Source organism: Oryctolagus cuniculus, chromosome 20 (genome assembly GCF_051225735.1).
Source record: "Oryctolagus cuniculus isolate XC-2025 breed Fujian yellow rabbit chromosome 20, ASM5122573v1, whole genome shotgun sequence".
In the NCBI taxonomy this organism is placed as follows: domain Eukaryota; kingdom Metazoa; phylum Chordata; class Mammalia; order Lagomorpha; family Leporidae; genus Oryctolagus; species Oryctolagus cuniculus.
Window position 1 is genome coordinate 23,660,504 of NC_142886.1, and position 20,266 is coordinate 23,680,769.

The window sequence follows — 20,266 nt, forward strand, 5'->3', positions numbered from 1 at the left end:
CTAAACAGAAACACTCACAAGAAGTTACACACACACTCCCTCACATCCATCTACTTGCCTGTTTCCATGTCCATATACGCCCCTTTCCCTCCTGCTGCCAACGGATGGACTGCCCGTGCTGCTAATGAAGCCCCGCCTCCCTTCTAAGCATCACCCATCCCAATCATCCCCACACTCTTTCTCGCACCCACACTGCTCCCTCTCTATAGAATCACTCTCAGCAGAATTCGGTACCATCCCGTATCTGCACTATCTCCCATCGTAAATTGTTAAAAGGAAATACCATCCCACTGTTTGGCTTCCAGTTATAGAACTCTCTGAAGGAGCTGAATATACTCTTTAATTCTTATCTAATCAAGCTCTCAGCTGGTCTTACTTTGATCAAGCTCTCAGCCTCCCCACCCCCCACCCCAGAGAAACAGGTCTTATTCAGATCACCAAAGCCAATTAGCAGGTCTCAATCATTATCCTACTTGACCCATAAGCAGATTCTGACATAGTTGATCACTCTGCTAGTGCCAGCACAGTGGCGACCTGCTTCTACTCAAATAGCCCATGTGCGACACTGTGTCCATCTACTCACCAGAGCCCAGGAGCTGAGTGTGCACAGTCTCATGGAAAATAATAACCGCAGGGCCCAGAGTGGATAAGGGCACATCGAGGCCACAGCGGGCAGTGGTAGCCTTGAGCTCCTTGGTAAAGTGCTTCAAGTAAGCTTCCGAGGCGTCCCCAAGGAACTTAAAGAGGTCATTATGCAGCCGATCTGCGTGAGTTCGATAGATGACGAGGTCTGAGATGGCCAGGACCTTAAGCAGCAGTCTTGTTCTCTGGCTTAGATTCACTGTAGCCCCTAAGAGCCCCTCCGTGTCTATCACCGCTACCTTGTGCACAGGGTCATAGGCTGCCCACACTCCCACGGTGCAGGACTCCTGGGCAGGGGAGGTTTTGAAGACTTCACGGCCGTAAAAAAAAGTGTGGTTTAGGGTATGAGACTTCCCATCGCCAGTATTTCCAAAAATGGAAACCACCTTCAGATGCTGATCAGGTTTGCAGTCCAATTTCCTAATAAAGTCCTCTTCATTAGTTACCTTCAAAACAAGCAATTGAAAAGGACATTAAAATTCAGAAACCACAAAACAGCTAGAAATATCTTCCTAGGGTGGAGGGTCCTCAGCTGACTTGTCAAGGTGGAGGAAAGAAAGATCTAGGGCAGAGGCCCTGCCCTACCTCCACCCTTAGCCAGGCGCTTCTGTAGCTTCAGTCAGTACAGCAACTTAACGGATATTAAAAGAGCAAAAACAATACAACTCTTAGGAAAAAAAAACACAGGAGTTAACCTCTGTGACCTTGGATTAGGCAATGGTTTCTTAGGTAAGGCAAGCAATAAAAGAAAAATATATAAGTCGGAGTTGATCAAAACACTTTGTGCCTCAAAAAACACCAGGAGAGTGACTTGACAAACTACAAAAATGGAAAAGATTTGTAATTCAAGTATTTGATAAGACTAGAGTTCCAAATACACAAACAACTCTTACAACAATGATGATGCAACTCCATTAAAAAATAACCAATGAATTTGAAAAGATATTTCTCCAAAGATATGCAAGTGACCAAAAACCACATGAAAGGATGCTCAATATCATTAGTCATTAAGGAAATGGAAATTAAAACCACAGTGAGATATCATTTCATAGTCAATAAATATTATACAGAAGTGTTAATAAGAATCTGGAGAAATTGCAAAGCTCATACACAGCTAACAGGATTATAAAATGGCACAGCCACTCTGGAAGACAGTCTGGCAGCTCTTCAAAACATTATGCAGTCACCATAAGACTCAGTAATTCCATTTCTGGGTATATGACCAAGAAAACTGAAAACTAATGTCCACACAAAACTTGTATGTACAAAAATGTTCACAACAGCATTATCCATAATAGTCAAAAAGTACAAACAACCCAAATATGCATCAGAATGTGGTAGATTCATGCACTGAAGTAGTATTCAGACATAAGAAGAATTGAGCCTACTTCCGCCCATTAATATAATAACGCATTTGTTATTTTCGTCCTTAGGATACTTTTTTTTAAAGATTTATGTATTTATTTGAAAGAGTTACACAGCTGGCTCCGCGGCTCAATAGGCTAATCCTCCGCCTGCGGCACCAGCACACCGGGTTCTAGTCCCGGTTGGGGCGCCGGATTCTGTCCCGGTTGCTCCTCTTACTGTCCAGCTCTCTGCTGTGGCCCGGGAAGGCAGTGGAGGATGGCCCAAGTCCTTGGGCCCTGCACCCCATGGGAGACCAGGATAAGTACCTGGCTCCTGGCTTCGGATCAGCGCAGTGCGCCGGCCGCAGTGGCCATTGGGGGGTGAACCAATGGAAAAGGAAGACCTTTTTCTCTGTCTCTCTCTCTCTCTCTCACTGTCCACTCTACCTGTCAAAAAAAAATAAAAAATAAATAAATAAATAATAAAAAAAAAAAAGTTACACAGAGAGGAGAGGCAGAGAGAGAGAGGGAGAGAAAGGGAGAAGAAGAGAGAGAGAGGTCTTCCATCCTCTGGTTCACTCCTCAATTGGCCGCATCAGCTGGAGCTGCACGGATCCAAAGCCAGGAGCCAGGAGGTTCTTCGGGGTCTCTCACACGGGTGCAGGAGCCCAAGGACCTGGGCAATCTTCTACTGCTTTCCCAGGCCATAGCAGAGAGCTGCATCAGAAGTGGAGCAGGAGCCGGGGCTATGGCATAGCGGGTAAAGCCACCACCTGTAGTATCGGCATCCCATATTGGATGCCGGTTCGAATCCTGGCTGCTCCAGGCTCCTAACTTTGTATTGGCACAGCTCCAGCTCCAATTGGGGAGTGAACCAGCAGATGGAAGACCTCTCCCTCCCTCTCTCTCTGTCTGTATGCGTGTGTGTGTGACTCTGACTTTCACGTAAATAAATCCTTAAAAAAAAATTTTTTTTTCATTGTTCCCTAATAACATTTATGTATAAACGTCAAAAATAATTTTTGTGAAATGAAAGTAACTGACTATTGAATAACATTTGCTTGACATTTCTGAATAGAAAAACAAAGGACTGAGGCACTGTTACACAGTACCACATGGACGACCTTGAAAACACAGGGGGAGGGGGCCAGTGCTGTGGCCAGCATCCTACATGGGCATTCGTTCGAGTCCTGGCTGCCTCCATTTCCAATCCAGCTCCCTGCTAAAGTGCTTGGAAAAGCAGCAGATGGCCCAGGTCCCTGGGCCCCTGCACCCATGTGGGAGACCCAGAAGAAGCTCCTGGCTCTGGCTCCTGGCTCCAACTTGGCCTAGCCTCAACTGTTGTGGTCATCTGGAGAGTGAACCAGCAGGTAGAAGATCTCTCTCTCTCTTGTCTGTAACTCTGCCTTTCAAATAAATAAATAAATCTTGAAAGGAAAGGAAAGAAAGGGGAGGGGAGGGGAGAAGAGGGGAGGGGGCCAGCGCTGTGGCTCACTAGGCTAATACTCCGCCTGAGGCACCGGCACACCGGGTTCTAGTCCCGGTCGGGGCGCCGGATTCTGTCCCGGTTGCCCCTCTTCCAGGCCAGCCCTCTGCTGTGGCCCGGGAAGGCAGTGGAGGATGGCCCAAGTGCTTGGGCCCTGCACCCCATGGGAGACCAGGAGAAGCACCTGGCTCCCAGCTTCGGATCAGCGTGGTGTGCTGGCCGCAGTGGCCACTGGAGGGTGAACCAACAGTAAAGGAAGACCTTTCTCTCTGTCTCTCTCTCTCACTGTCCACTCTGCCTGTCAAAAAAGAAAAAAAAAAAAAAAAGGAGAACAGCTAGAGAAATGCAGACATGAACCTAGGCAAAGCCCTCATTTCCTGCACCTCACCAAGATGGCGAATCGCTCATTATTCCGCTAATGACATCACTACTGTTCCATCAGCTAGAGTCTTCAACAGGGCGGGCACTGTGCTGCAGTAGGTTGAGCTGCCCTTGGGTCGCATTCATCCCATTTGAATGCAGGTTCCAGCCCCAGTTACTTCAAGCTTCCACACCAGCTCCCTGCTAATGTACCTGGAGGCAGATGACAGCCCCAGGACTTGGGTCCCTGCCACCTACATGGGAGACCTGAATGGAGTGTCCGGCTCCTGGCTTTAGTCTGGCCAAGCTCTGGTTGTTGTGAGCATTTGAGAAGTGAAACAGTGGATGGAAATTTTCTGTCTCCCCTCTCTGTTGTAATGCCTTTCAAATAAATTAACCTTAAAAAAAAAAAAAAAAAGGCTTCAAGTTCATGAGAGCACCACCAATTCACTGAATGCCCTCTGCAGCAACACCAACAGTGCTCTTCCTTAAATGCACGAGGGAACACTCTGTCTTGTCTTTGCACTAAAGACAAATACAGGGGCCGGCGCCAGGGCATGGTAGGTTAATCTTCCACTTGCGGCACTGGCATCCCACATAGATGCCGGTTCTAGTCCCGGCTGCTTCTCTTCCGATCCAGCTCACTGCTGTAGCCTGGGAAAGCAGTAGAAGATGGCCCAAGTCCTTGGGCCCCTGCGCTCCCACGGGAGACCAGGAAGAAGCCCCTGGCTCCTGGCTTTGGCGGCCATTTGGGGAGGGAACCAATGGAAGGAAGACCTTTCTCTCTATCTCTCCCTCTCACTGTAACTCTACCTCTCAAATAAATAAATAAAATCTTTAAAAAAAAGAAAAAAGACACATACAGCCTGACACCTTGTAGCTCAATAGTGAATGAGCGAATGACACCAAGCACCTTGCTGGGCACTTCAATTGCTTTTCTCCCTGCACCACAGGACTAAACACAGCGCAACATTCGATCAACTCGGTGAAGGCCTCACTGATCTGGCAGACAACTGCCAACAAACAAGTTACCCAGAACCGCCCATTTTGGACCTGTGTCACTCAGCCAGCCTGGGTCCAAGCTGCTCAGCTGGCCAGCAAGACAAACAAAACAAAAGCTCCGCAAACCTCCACCAGCGAGGAGTCAGCTAAGGTCAGGGTGGCAGCTGGAGAGCCACCCATCTTCTCAAACAGCCCTGTGGAAAGACCAGGCCTAGGGGCTTTCTCTCCATGAAAACCTACCCTGTCGTGAATCTATTAACCTAGAAAACAACAAATGCTATCTGGAATACATGTGTGGGCACCTAAAAAGTGCATGCGGCAACCTATACAGAATGAACATCTCAGGACGCACATTAAGTGCGCACCTAACATACATAAGATAGCTGCTTTGGGATGAAACTAAAGCATTCCCTGACACCATCTGGGGGTGCTGTGTTGGCATCTGGCGTCCTGTTCACATCTTGGACCCATGTATGTGTGTCCAGGGTGAGGCACTCAATGCACTAGGCTGGCTTTCCTACAGACAAGCTGCGGACGATCGTTTAACAAGCACTGATTGTCAATTTTCATGTGTAAACTGAGGCTCTAACCGCATCTGCCTCCGCTGACTGAGCAGCGTCTGCCAATGAGATCCAAAGGTAAGCGAGAAAATGCCCAGCAAACTCAAACCATGCTTGCTGCTTCCTCCTGCATTTTACACTGTGTTTCCCTATTTATCTCTAAACCTGTCCTTAACCCGTGGTTGCCTTCCCCTGAGCCAAAAAGAAGAGAACTGCCCAGGCCTTGGCAGTGGCAAGACAGGTTTCCCCTCAGAGGAGGCAAAGCTAAAGAAAAGATAAGAAGATTCCCTTTGACTAAGGAAGGAAAGGGCCCAAAGGCTCTGCTCTACTCGTTCTGCCTGTTTGCAATCAGTGACCCCACTCTGCTCCACTGCTGTAGAGAAATCAGCTCCCTGACCCTGAGCTGCCCGCTGGCCACCCCACCAGATTCCACAGCATGTCTGAAATGGCCCTTGGCACTGACACACCTGCAGAAGGAGTGACCCTGAAGCCGTCCCTCCCCCACTTCTACCTTCTGTCCTCCCCAAGCAGGCAAGCCACTCACACCCAAGTCCACGACGGACTTTGCTACTGAGGCCTCAGCTGAATGAGACAGCGACAGACTGTCTGCCAGACAGGCCTAGGGACACGGAAGGAACTAGATGAGATGAAGTGTGCAAAGGATGCGGCACACCGCCTGGCACACAGCAAGCACTCGAGAAATGTGAGACATCATTACTTAAAGAGCAACTTGCTGGGAAAACTCCCAGGTGCCCGGTAGCAGCAGCTGGCCTTGCACCTGTGCTCACTGCTCATTCAAGGGCCAGTTCAGCAACGCACTGCGATCTAAACCGGTTCCACCTAAAAGTCCACTGCTTGTTTCAGATAGCTCCTTCCCTCTCCTTCTATATATATATATATATATATATATTTTTTTTTTTTAAGATTTATTTATTTTACTTGAAAGTCAGAGTTACACAGAGAGAGGAGAGGCAGAGGGAGAAAAAGAGAAATTGTCAGAGATATTTTCCTGCAAATCAAGGCAAAAATCAGCACCTTCCACAAGTAATGGAAAGAGCCAGGGAGGCTTGACCCCAACTGACCCCAACTGACTGGCCGGAGCTGGGCCAACCCGAAGCCAACAGCCAGGAGCTTCTTCCAGGTCTCCCACGCGGGTGCAGGGGCCCAAGGACTTGGGCCATCTTCCACTGCTTTCCCAGCCCATAGCAGAGAGCTGAATCGGAAATGGAGCAGCCAGGTTTCAAACCGGCACCCATATGAGATGCCAGCGCTTCAGGCCAGGGTGTTAACCTGCTGCGGCCCCTCTATGTATTATTAACACTGCTGGAGAACTGACTCTTAGTCATGACAGCATCTAATACATTAATCTGTAAGCAACCCCAGAGCACCTCCTTCTTTGTTCTGCTATCTCACTGAAGGCTTTTATTCTGCACAAAGTTCCAAATGGAGTCTGAATAATGAAATATGGCAGTACTCAATGATCCCCATTGCTCTGATTTAAAATTCAGAACAGTTCTTGGCAGTCAAGAGTCCAACAGTCACCGTCTGACTCCAGCAAAGGAAATGTCGAGTCTCTCTCAAGAGATTCCTTTTCCCCCCAGAAAAATCCTTCCAGGAAAAACCACCACACACACAAAGGCTGTTTCGAGGCGATCTGGGAACAGAAAAGTAAGAGACGGGGAAGGAACTAAACCACCTTGGAAGGAAGCAACATCAACAGAGCAATCAGGGAAAACATGGAGGAGGGGAGAAAGTCGCCATCAGGTCCTTCCAGTTCTAGTCCTCTGGATGAAAGGGATCTCATTTGTAACACTGAATCCTATGGTGCTCAAAATTGTCAGAGATATTTTCCTGCAAATCAAGGCAAAAATCAGCACCTTCCACAACTAATGGAAAGTGCCAGGGAGGCTTGACTGCTCCACAGCCAATGTTCATAATAAATCCCAGCCCTGGGAGCAGGCATGTGACACAGCGGGTCAGCCACAGCCTGGGCCAGTTGCAGTCCCGGCTGCTCCACTTCCCATCCAGCTTCCTGGGAAGGCATCTGGGAAGGCAACAGAAAATGGCCCAAGTATTGGGCCCTTGCCACCCACGTGGCAGATGAGCATGAAGTTCCAGGTTCCTGGGTGCAGCTTGACCCAGACCTGGATTTTTGGCCATTTGGGGAATGAACAAGTGGAAGGGAAATCTGTCTCCATCTCTGTAGCTCTGTCTTTCAAATAAATAAATAAATAAATCTGAAAAAAAAATCCATCACTGGATCAACAAATGATTATTCTTTAACTTTCACTGATTCTTTTAAAAATATATTTATTTATTTATGTTTTTTGTTTTTTTATTATTTGAGAGAGAGTCACAGAGAGAGAGACAAAGAGAAAGGTCTTCCATCCTCTGGTTCTCACCCGAAATGACCAAGATGGCTGCAGCTGGGCCATTTCAAAGCTAGGAGCCTGGAGCCAGGAGCTTCTTCCAGGTCTCTCCTGTAGGTACAGGGCACAAGCGCTTCAGCCATCTTCCCCTGCTTTCCAAGACCATAAGCAAAGAGCTGGATTGGAAAAGAAGCAGCCAGGACACAGACTGATGCCCATATGGCAGGCAGAGGCTTAGCCTACTGTGCCTCAGCACCAGCCCCTCACTGTGATTCTAAAACTAACCTAAGTTGGGGCCGGCACTGTGGTATAGCAGATTGAGCTGCTGCCTGTGAACCTGGCATCCCACACAGGTGCCACTTCTTGTCTCAGCTGCTCCACTTCCCATCCAGCTCCCTGCTAGCGGCCCGGGAAAAGCAGCAGAAGACGGCCCGAGTGTGTGGGCCCTGCCTCCCATGAGGAAGATCTGGATGAAGCTCCTGGCCCAGCCCTGGCCGTTGTGGCCACCCGGGAGTGAACCACTGGATGGAAGCTCTCTCTCTCTCTCTCTCTCCCGCTCTCTGTAACTGTGACTTGCAAGTAAGTAAATAAACCTTTAAAAAGAAATTTTAAAAAAACTAACATAAGTTGATATTATTCCCAAAATGAAGTTCCTATTAATGACTTCTATTTATTGGTTTATTTTGTTTTCATTCTGTTTTTGGTTGATTTCAGAGAAAGAGACAGAACCAGAGAAACCAAACAACACTTACGCTGTTATAAGAACTCGGGTCACAAGGGGTCACTATCGAAGAGGCAACTAGAACTTGATTCTCCATCTACTGTGCAGACATGTATCAAGTTCACCTGGCGTCCAGCACTGACCTGGTGACCAGGCCAGCTCAGGCACAGAACCTGGGAGACATTTTCTTTTTTCCAGGGGAAGGAAAGGAGAAGTAGTAGGTGAGGGAAGTCTCCCTTGAGAAATCCAGAACCAACTTTGTCTCACTGAAAAGCCACCGGACGTTGATTTATGTCCATGGCCTGATTTTCAAACAGGACTTTCCTTAAACTATGTCAAACGATCAGTAGTCAGTCAGCCCAAATGATAAGGAGGTTCTATTCCAAATAGCAAGCCCATACTACCAGAAATTCTATTAAACCTGTTTCACCAGCACAGCAATTCAGAAAATTCCCTTTCAATTCATCCTAGAAGAAACGTGTGCACTTGGTGCTTCTCCATTATGTGCCGATAGAGGTTCATGTGCAAATGCAATCATTTCTCAATCACATGTTTTCTTAAGATCACTGGAGTCACGAGGCTGGCCTCACACACACATTGAGCACATTTGCTCAGGGCAAAGATCACTTTCTTCCACTCCACTGTCCCCAAAGTGTTCCATGACTTGAGGGCTCAGGAATCCTCCATGTCTTGGTACTGGGGGTGCTTGGCACGTGCGTGCACTGTCTGCACGCAGCACCTTCCCACCCTGGCAGGAAAGAATCTGTGTAGGGATGACCAACAAATTCTCTGAAAAGAGTAATTTTTAGCTCCATGATCACTGTCTTCCACCACACCCAACACACCCAGTTTGGTGCTCCATTTATCTCTGGATGAAAAGCTTCCCAAGGCAAAGCCAAATTCTGAGGACAGACTGGAAATAGCGAGTCATTTTCAAGACCCGCATTATCCTCAAGAGATCTTTCCAAGGAGCTTCCAGATGGGAGATGCAGCCCCCTTCTTAAGTGCTTGGCGTATCCAGACTGGGCCAGCTATGAACACAGATGTATGCTCAAGAAAAGGCTCTAGGACTTAGTAAAAGCACAGGATACAGGGGCCGGCGCTTTGGCGCAGCAGGTTAACGCCCTAGCCTCAAGTGCCAGCATCCCATATGGGCGCTGGTTCTAGTCCCAGCTGCTCCTCGTCACATCCAGCTCCCTGCTAATACACCTGGGAAAGCAGTAGAAGATGGCCCAAGTCCTTAAGCCCCTGCACCCACGTGGGAGACCTGGAAGAAGCTTCTGGCTCTGGCTTCTGGCTCCTGGCTCCTGGCTCCTGGCTTCGGATCGGCACAGCTCTGTCTGTAACTCTACCTCTCAAATAAATAAATAAATCTTAAAAAAAAAAAAAAAAAAAAAAAAAAAAAAGGCCAGGTCAACTTTGTAGCATAGTGGGTAAAGCCACCACCTACGATGTCCACATTCCAAATGGATGTCAGTTAAAGTCCCAGATGTTTCACTTCCAATCTAGCTACCTGCTAATATGCCTAAAAAGCAGTGGAATATGACCCAAGTACTTAGGACTCCCTGCACCCACATGAGAGACCTGGATGAAGCTCCTGGCTTCAGCCTGGCCCTGCCCTGGCCACTGGAGACATGTGGGGAGAGAACCAGTGGGTGGAAGATCCATTATTCCTTTCTCTCTCTCTCCTTCTCTCTCTCTTTCAAATAAATAAATAAATAGATCTCTGAAAAAAAGAAAAGGCCAAGATTGCATAATACAGAGACAAGGCTACTTTAAAAAGCTCAGTGAAAATACATTGTATTTTAATTCCATTTCTCCATGAATCTTCTGGAATACGTTTGTATCCTCTTCAAAAGAATGATGTGACATGCTTCCACGATGGCTGCATCAAAGACTCCCTAAAATGGCCTCACAGCTTAAGCTGAAGATCTTAATAGACAACAGTTTGACTGACTGACTGACTGAAAGGGCCGGACTTCTCTTCTCCATGAGATGTTGCAGCGGGGCCCTGGTGAAGCTAACAATGTGGGCACAGCATGGAACTCTTTTTTGAAAGTCCGTAACAATAGGGGATACCTCCAGCAAGTTCGTCCTCTGAATCCCCATAATGTCCATCTATTTCACTCTGGCACTGTCCACCTTACTTCTATGCACGTGTCTTCAATGACCACTCACCTGTCCTCTCTCCGAGGGCAAGCTTAGTGTCTTAGTCCACGCTACATCTCCCTCAGTTGTCAACACACAGCTGATACTCTTCAGATAACTGTGGAATTCATTCATTCATTATCATTAACTCACACTGAAGGTCTGAACCTTTGGATCTCACAAAATTCATGTAGAAACTGAATCACCAATGTGATGGTATTCCAGCAGGTAAATCATGAGAGCACAGCACTCATGGGTGGGACAACAAGGCTCAGATGGCAGGTAGCAGATGTGGCACAGCTGTTTGGGGGCCAGCACTTTGGCGTAGCAGGTAAAGCCACCACCTACAGTATCAGCAACCCATATGGGTGCTGGTTTGAGTCCTGGCCTCTCTACTTACGATCCAGCTCTCTGCTATGGCCTGGGAGAGCAGTAAAAGACGGCCCAAGTCCTTGAGCCCCTGCACCCACATAGGAGACTTGAAAGAAGCTCCAGGCTCCTGGCTTCAGATCGGCCCAGCTCCAGCCATTGCTGCCATTTGAGGAGTGAGCCAACAGATGGAAGACCTCTCTCTCTACCTCTCTCTGCCTCTGCCTCTGTAACTCTGCCTTTCAAATAATAAATAAATACTTTTTTAAAAAAATAAAAAGATGCTGTTTGGGGGGCTGGCGTTTGTGGTATAGTGGGTTAAGCCTCCACCTGGGATACCAGCATCCCATATGGACACTGGTTGGAGTCCTGGCTACTCCACTCCTGATCCAGCTCCCTGGTAACATGCCTGGGAAAGCCACAGAAGAAGGCCTAAATGCTTGGGCCGCTGAACCCACGTGTGAGACCCAGACAAAGCCCCTGGTTTCAGGGTCACCCAGTCCCGGTTGTTGCCGCCATTTGGGGAGTGAACCAACAGATAAAAAAATCTCTTGTTCTGTCTCTCTATATATATAACTCTGAGTTTCAAATGAGTAAGTAAGTCTTTAATAATAAGATGCTGCTTGGGGTACCAGTATCTAGTGCTGCAGTGTGTGGGTTCTTGTCCCCCTGTGTTCCCAACTCCAGCTTCCTGCTAATACACACCCTGGGAAGCAGCAGGCAGTGGATCAAGTCAGTGGATTCCTGCCAACCACATGGAGACCGGGATTGAGTTCCCAGCTCCTGGCTTTGGCCTGGTCCAGTCCCTGACAATGTAGGCAGCTGGGGACTGAACCACCAGTTGGGAGCTTTATCTGTCTCTTGTCTCTCTGCTCTTCAAAGAAAATAAATATTTTTCAGAAAAAGGGGGAGGTAGGCTCAAGGGGGTGAGTTATTTCTTTTAGCTCCCCAGCCAGGCAAGGACACTCACTGTCCCCTGTGCGGGAGGAAAAGCTCGCTTAGGAACAGGAACTGGCCCTCACCAGTACCCAGCCTGCCGGGACCTTGCTCTTAGACTTCCCAGCCTCTCCAAGCGTGAGAAATAACTTCCTACTGTTCACAAATTACCCAGCCCCCGATATTCTGTTAGAACACAATATAGCACACTATAGAGCACAACTAGCCAAGACATTCATTTATTCACCAGGTATCACTGGAGGACCTATTAAGTGCCAAACACTGTTTTAGATGCTAATGAACGTAAGAGTCAAGTACTCATGCCCAGAGGCCCCTGCCACCCACCTAAGAGACCTAGATGGAGGGCATGGCTCATGGCTTCAACCTGGCCCATCCTGGGCTGTTGCAGCCATTAGGGAATGAATCAGAAGATAGAAGATCTGTCTGTCTCTCCTCTTGGTAACTCGGCCTTACAAATTAGTTAATTAATTAAAAAACACAAATGTTCTACAATTGTGGTGATGGGTCCTATTACATGTAAATAGCCAAACACCACTGAATTGTCCGCTTTAGACAGGTGAACTGCTGATACACGAACACCACAGTAAAACTGTTTTAAGAGTAAACACGGGGAGCCAGTGCTGTGGCGCAGAGCGTTAATGTCCTGGACCGAAGCGCCAGCATCCCATATGGGCGCCGGTTCCAGACCTGGCTGCTCCACTTCTGATCCAGCTCTCTGATATGTCCTGGGAAAGCAGTAGAAGATGGCCCAAGTCCTTGAGCCCCTGCACCCGCAAGGGAGACCCGGAAGAACCTCCTGGCTCTTTGCTTCAGATCGGTGCAGCTCTGGCCATAGTAGCCAGTTGGGGAGTGAACCAGCGGATGGAAGACCCATCTCCCTCTTTCTCCCTCTGCCTCTCCTCTCTCTGTGTAACTCTGACTTTCAAATAAATAAATAAATCTTTAAAAAAAAAAAAAAAGTAAACACGGGGGCCGGCACCCTGGTACAGTAGGTTAATCCTCAGCCTGCCTGAGGCACTGGCATCCCATATGGGTGCCCGTTAGAGTCCCAGCTACTCCTCTTCCAATCAAGCTCTCTGCTGTAGCCTGGGAAAGCAGTGGAAGGTAGCCCAAGTCCTTGGGCCCCTGCACCCACATGGGAGACGCAGAAGAAGTTCCCAGCTCCTGGCTTCAGATCGGTTCAGCTCCAACTATTGCGGCCATTTGGGGAGTGAATCAGTGGATGGAAGACCTCTCTCTGTCTCTCCCTCTCACTGTCTGTAACTTTACCTCTCAAATAAATAAATAAAAACTTTTTTTTAAAAAAAGTAAACACAACATTCAAAAGGACTGAGGTACTAATAATGGCTTTAATTCTATTATAAAATTAAGATAAAGTTTTGCACTCATTGTATGTTTGATATTTTCACATGATGAATCTATGTTCTTTTTATAATTGCAAAATAATAAAAGCTGTATGAAGACGACAAAAAAAAATCACTGCCCCAGGGGACAGACTGTTCCCAGGTACAGAGTTTTCTTTTGGGGCAATGAAAATGTGGGGGTTTTTGGTTTCCTTTTTAAAGATGTATTTATTTGAAAGGCAGGGTTAGAGAGAGAGAGACAGAAACAGAAAGAGACTTTCCATCCACCAGTTCACTCCCCAAACAGCCACAACGACCAGGGCAAGGCCAAGCCAAAGCCAGAACCAGGAACAAGGAGCCTCTTCCAGTTCTCCAGAAGAGTGGGTGCAGGGTGGCCAGCCTGCAGCTCAATAGGCTAATCCTCCGCCGTGCGGCACCGGCACACCGGGTTCTAGTCCCGGTCGGGGCACCAGATTCTATCCCGGTTGCTCCTCTTCCAGTCCAGCTCTCTACCGTGGCCCGGGAAGGCAGAGGAGGATGGCCCAGGTCCTTGGGCCCTGCACCCCATGGGAGACCAGGAGAAGCACCTGGCTCCTGGCTTCGGATCAGTGCAGTGAGCCGGCCCCAGCGCAACAGCCGCAGCAGCCATTGGAGGGTGAACCAACGGAAAAGGAAGACCTTTCTCTCTGTCTCTCTCTCTGTCCACTCTGCCTGTCAAAAAAAAAAAAAAGAGTGGGTGCAGGGGCCCAAGCACTTGGGCCATCTTCTGCTGCTTTCCCAGGTGCACCAGTAGGGAGCTGGATTGGAAGTGGAGCAGCTGGGACTCAAACTGGCCCCATGAAAATGTTGTACAAATAGACAGAGGTGCTGGATATGTAACATCATGAATGCACTAAACACCACTGAATTGCATACTTTAAAATGATTAATTTGGGGGCAAGGGTTGTGGCACAGTAATGTAAGCCACTGCTTGCAAAGCCAGCATCACATATCGGAGCACATGTTGGAGTCCTGGTTGCTCCAATTTCAATCTAGATCCCTGCTAATGTGCCTGGGAAGGCAGTAGTAGATGGCCCAAGCACTTGGGTTCCTGCCAGCCATGTGGGAGACCCGGAAGAAGCTCTTGCATTTGACCTGGCCCAGCCCCAGCCATTGCAAACATCTGGGGAATGAGTCAGCAAATGGCAGTGAATGGGAGCGCACTGCTCTGCCTCTGAGTCAGCAGGTTGAAGATCTCTCTCTCTCTCTGTCACTCTGCCTGTGAACATTTTTTTTTTCTTTTTAAGACTTATTTATGGGCCAGTGCCACGGCTCACTAGGCTAATCCTCCGCCTTGCGGCGCCGGCACACCGGGTTCAAGTCCCAGTTGGGGCACCAGATTCTGTCCCGGCTGCCCCTCTTCCAGGCCAGCTCTCTGCTGTGGCCAGGCAGTACAGTGGAGGATGGCCCAAGTGCTTGGGCCCTGCACCCCATGGGAGACCAGGAGAAGCACCTGGCTCCTGCCTTCGGATCGGCACAGTGCGCCGGCCGCGGCAGCCATTGGAGGGTGAACCAACGGCAAAGGAAGACCTTTCTCTCTCTCTCTCTCTCACTGTCCACTCTGTCAAAAAAAAAAAAAAAAAAAAAAAAAGACTTATTTATTTGAAAGGCAGAGTGACAGAGAGAGAGAAAGACAGAAAGAGATCTTCCATCCACTGGTTCACTCCCCAGATGGCCACAACAGCAGGAGCTGAGCCAATCCAAAGCCAGAAGCCAGGAGCTTCTTCCAGGTCTCCCACTGTTTTTCTAGGCACATTAGCAGGGAGCTGGATCAGAAGTGGAGCAGCGGAGACTGGAACAGCATAGGAGGCCAGCACTGTAGAAGGCAGCTTAACCTACTACGCCACAGCACCAGCCCAGAAATAAATCTTAAAAAAAAAAAAAAAAAGCTACATTCTGTTCTATGAATTACATATTTCAATTAAAAAATTTTTACATGAAAAAGAAACAATTCTTAAACAATTAAAATTTATATTAAACAACATGTCTAACAACATCTGGACAGATAAGTAAGTGATGACATATTCATAAAATGTAGCACTACTCAGCAATAGAAAGAAATGAACTACTACTAGACATGCCTCAACACTCAAAACTATCACACGCACAATGGCATGGGATGCAGACGCAGACGACTTGACCATTGCACCACACACCTGCTCCAAGATTTAAAGTCTTAACTCATGAAAGGGGTAGGGAGATGGAAGAGGAAAGGGAGAGAGAGAAACAAAGGAAGGAGGGGGGCGAATAGAAACAGATTATCTGGCATATATCTGGCATTATCTGGCATGTTGAGACATGGGGGAAAAACAATAGTGCCTTACCCGCTACAAACTACACCTGTGGCCACCAGGGCCACAAAGAGTGCACAAACAGAACTGTGGATCTTCAAATAGCCTCTACTCGGGGACAAACAAAAGAGAACTGGGTTTTCCAGGGGAAAAGAACGCTGTCATTTCTCCCCACTCTGTTTACCCTGAATTTTAATTTTAAAATATTTGTTCATTGAGGCCAGCACTGGGGTACAGCAGGTTAAGCTGCTGTCTGCAGCATAGGCATCCCATCTGGGTACTAGTTCAAGTCCTGGCTGCTCCATTTCTAATCCAGCTCTCTGCTATTGCTCCTGGGAAAGCAGTTTGACGGCCCAAATGCTTAGGCCCCTGCACCCACATGGGAAACGCTGATGAAACTCCTGGCTCCTAGCTTCAATCCAACCCAGCCCTGGCCATTATGGCCATTTGGGGAGTGAAAAAGCAGATGGAAGATCTTTCTATTTATCTCTCTCTTTCTCTATATAACTCTTGACTTCCAAATAAATAAAATAAATCTAAAAAAAAATATTAAAATATCAATTCATATAAAACATCTGTTCACATATATTACCCAAACTAATAGGCACACAACTGACAATTCAATAAATGTTCATGACTATTACTAAAATGACACACCTGAAATGTGCTGAGCTCCTGGAAAGAAAAGGCTGAGAGATGATGGAACAGTGTAGCCCTAGAAATGATCTACTTATCACACAGAATTTCTCAAATACTCTTTCCCTGAGTGCTGGATTGCTCAGGGTTGTATTATCCCTTAACTTAAACCTGGAGAGTCTATAACTAGGTGCCTAAACCAGGCTCTGTCAGTTCTTCCCCAGCATTCTAGCATCTAAAGTCAGATTCTCTGGGAAAAGTAATAATCTAACTTAAGAAAAAGAGAGACCAGGAAAGGAAAAGAAACAAAATTATAGAAGTTCCCAGAAAGTCGAATTCTCAAATTAAGTCAAGCCAGGGGTCAGTTGCTTATATGCGGTGCTCACATCTCTGCCCAAGATCCCCAGCCACGACCCAGCTGACCCGACAGGCCAAACATAGCCTCTTAACTGCTGGACAGGCCATTGGAAAAGGGGGCAAAAGGCGCAAAAACATCCTCCAAGGAAGCATCCACCCTCTCCTGCCTTCTGAAGTCCCTCTGGGGGCGGGCACTGTGGCACGGTGGGTTAAGCCTCTGCTTAGGAGGCCTACAACCCGTGTCGGAGTGCCCAGTCCAAGTCCTAATGACTCTGCTTCCAATTCATCTTCCTGCTAATGTCCCTGGAAGACAGCAGATGATGGCCCATCTATTTTGGTCCCTGCCACCCACATGGGAGTTCCCATGGAATTCTGGTTCCTAGATTTGCCTTGCCCAGCCCTGACTGTTCCAGGCATTTTGCAAATGAACCAGTGGATGGAAGATGGATCTCTCTCTCTCTCTCTCTTTCTCCCTCACCCTCTCACTCTCCCTGTCACCTTGCCTCTCAAGTAGACGAAAGTGAATAAAGATTTTAAAAACAAACAAGCCTGTATCTCTTCCTAAAGGTCTTTCCAATTCTTCCTGCCTGGAACTTTCCTTGGTTTCCCATCACCTCAAATGTGCTCAATACATTTACCAGTGCTAACCTCAGAGATGACGCGGGAGCTCCTCCCACAACAGGTTAGACTTCCCACCCCAGCTCAGGCAGCCATGGGAGGCTTTTCTGTGCTACCTAATCTCCAGGACAGACAAGAGTGGAACAGCCAGTGGATGTACCCACCGGGAAAACATACAAAGCCAACTTAATATGATATTAACTGTGGCTCAAAGAGCCAAATGCTTGCCATATGCTAGAAAAATCAATCACTTCAACAAACTGAGAGATGAGAAAGAACAGAAGCACACCACTTGGAGGTTAACTTAAAATAATTAAAAAGAGGTTCCCTGAAAAGCTGACTCACGGCGGCTTCAGTGGCTCACACGGGTCAAATTTTAAAGAGCCTTGGACTAAACAGAATAGCTTCCCAGGGCACATGCCAGGGGTATGTTACAACTGAATCAGCCCAAAGCTGAGAAAGCACCCATGATGCTGAGCAGAAACTGAAGGCACAAAATAGGGGCTCTTTCATCTTCTGTTTGTCTGAGTCATCCTCCACCCTGTGTTTCCCAGTAATCCCATATAATGCCTTCCCCGCTGCCACCACCACTGAACAAAAGGGGCTTTTATTTGGGTTTCTATGAGCAAAACCCAGTGGCAGGGAAGGCAGGCTACTGGACACATCCAATTATGGCTTATCATTTTAACAGACAGCTCATAAACACTTGTTATTTTGTTACTTCTTTTAAAATTTCAGCTACTGGAGGTTCTTTAAAAAATGTTTATTAGGCAACACAACAGAAGGACAGACAGAAAAAAAGCTTCCATCCACTGGTTCACTCCCCAAATGCCCCAACAGCCAGGACAGGACCAGTCTGACATCAAAAGTCCAGAACCCCATCAAGGTCTCCCACATATGGGACGGGGGCCCACGTACTTGAATCATCTTCTGTTGCCTGCCAGGTTGCAGGATCAGAAGGAAAGTAGCCAGGACTCCATCCAGCACGCTGACTTGGGATAAAAGCATCCCAAGGGCAGCCTACTCTGCACCACAATGTCTGCCCCTCCTACCTTTTGTAAGTAGGATACCTGAAAAACCAATAGTAAATACAAGCGTTCTTCAAAAAGTTCATAGAATAATGCAATTAAAAGGTTAGGTTATTTTGGTACAAAAAAAAATGTGAACTTTGGGGGTCGCACTGTGTCACAGTATGCTAAGCCTCCACCTGCCGGACCAGCATCCCATATGGGCAGCAGTTCAAGTCCTGGTCGCTCCACTTCCAATCCAGCTCCCCCTGCTAAAGGCCTGGGGAAGCAGTAGAAGATGGGCCAAGCTTCTGGCTCCTGGCTTTGAATAGGCCCAGCTGGGGCCGCTGCAGCCATCTGGGGAGTCAATCAGCGGATGGGAGACCTCTCTCCCTGTCTCTTGATCTGTCTGTTAACTCTGCCTCTCAAATAAATATTTTTTTAAAAATTGTGAACTTCGGGCCGGCGCCGTGGCTCACTAGGCTAATCCTCCGCCTAGCGGCACCAGCGCACCAGGTTCTAGTCCCGGTCGGGGCGCCGGATTCTGTCCCGGTTGCCCCTCTTCCAGGCCAGCCCTCTGCTGTGGCCAGGGAGTGCAGTGGAGGATGGCCCAGGTGCTTGGGCCCTGCACCCCATGGGAGACCAGGAAAAGCACCTGGCTCCTGGCTCCTGCCACCAGATCAGCGCGGTGCGCCGGCCACAGCGCACCGGCCGCAGTGGCCATTGGAGGGTGAACCAACGGCAAAGGAAGACCTTTCTCTCTGTCTCTCTCTCTCACTGTCCACTCTGCATGTCAAAAAAAAAAAAAAAAATTGTGAACTTCAGCTGGTGCCGCGGCTCAATAGGCTAATCCTCTGCCTGCGGCGCCAGCCACCGGATTCTAGTCCCGGTTGGGGTGCCGGATTCTGTCCCGGTCGCTCCTCTTCCTGTCCAGCTCTCTGCTGTGGCCCGGGAAGGCAGTGGAGGATGGCCCAAGTGCTTGGGCCCTGCACCCGCATGGGAGACCAGGAGAAGCACCTGGCTCCTGGCTTCAGATCAGCGTGGTGCGCCGGCTGCAGTGGCGACTTGGGGGTGAACCAATGGAACAGGAAGACCTTTCTCTCTGTCTCTCTCTCTCACTGTCCACTCTGCCTGCCAAAAAAAAAAAAAAAATTGTGAACTTCACTTATGCATACCAAGGGTCTTCAAAAAGTTCATGGAAAATGTATCTGCTGGAATAACCATGCACAGATCTCAAAAAAAAAAAAATCTGCACCAAAATAATAATTCTCTTTTCCCACATCTTCCTAGAATCCCCTCCTATATTCATGTTCCAACCAGAATCCACCCAAGGGTTAACCAGCCACAGTCCCAAAATTAGTCCTCACATTGCTCTAGTCTGATTGCTTGACAAAACAGGGACACTCAACACCTGAGAAGACTTCCATCCCTCTGGCTCAGGATCCTATTGACCAGATGGTGCCCGGAGGGGCTTCTGCCAGCCTGTCCCAAACAGAGGGCCTGGAAGGAGCAGGTCCCAAGAAGCAACCAGCCCAGGAAGCGAGCACAGGGCCCAGGGGTCGATGGCACAGGAGCTGAAGCAGGGTTGCAGCACACAACCATGGCAGACCAGCTCAGGCAGACCTGGCAGGGAACGCCCCCACACAAAGGAAGCGCCCTCTGCTCTTCTGTAATGAGAATCCCGCTGGAATGATGTGTCTTTAGCCAATTTAAAAACAGAGAGAAAGCAAAGGCCCAGTGTCTGGAGCGGCTCTATTCTGGGACTGTAAACAAGGGCGGGAGCCAAGCACCAGGATGGATCTTCTTAAAGGAACGGTCTCAGGGACAGGAGCAGATCATCCTGGACTCCCATTCAAGAGAGGGTCCACAGCTATGTCTAAGTCATGGAGGACCTGGCCCAGGGGGGCATTTCCTAGTCCCTTCTCGACCACCCTCGGGTCACTGGCTTCCTCATCAGCCCTCCCACATGCTCAGCCTGAGAAGACCAAAGGTCAGGGGTCTTTCAGCCAAGAAAG

At 48.3% G+C, this 20,266-nt stretch overlaps 1 protein-coding gene across 6 annotated transcripts in view; it reads right to left on the reverse strand.

Annotated features, from left to right (window-relative positions):
- Positions 1–20,266, reverse strand: part of ZFYVE1 (zinc finger FYVE-type containing 1) — a 60,423-nt gene that overhangs the window by 29,077 nt on the left and 11,080 nt on the right. For 5 of the 6 annotated variants that reach the window (XM_089322289.1, XM_089322288.1, XM_008272102.5 and 2 more), the window contains exon 3: positions 584–1,088. In XM_089322289.1, coding sequence (XP_089178415.1) covers positions 584–1,088 — 505 coding nt within the window. Of the gene's footprint in view, positions 1–583; positions 1,089–5,940; positions 6,096–20,266 lie in introns of those variants that run through there. The other variant, XM_089322293.1, reaches the window with a different exon arrangement.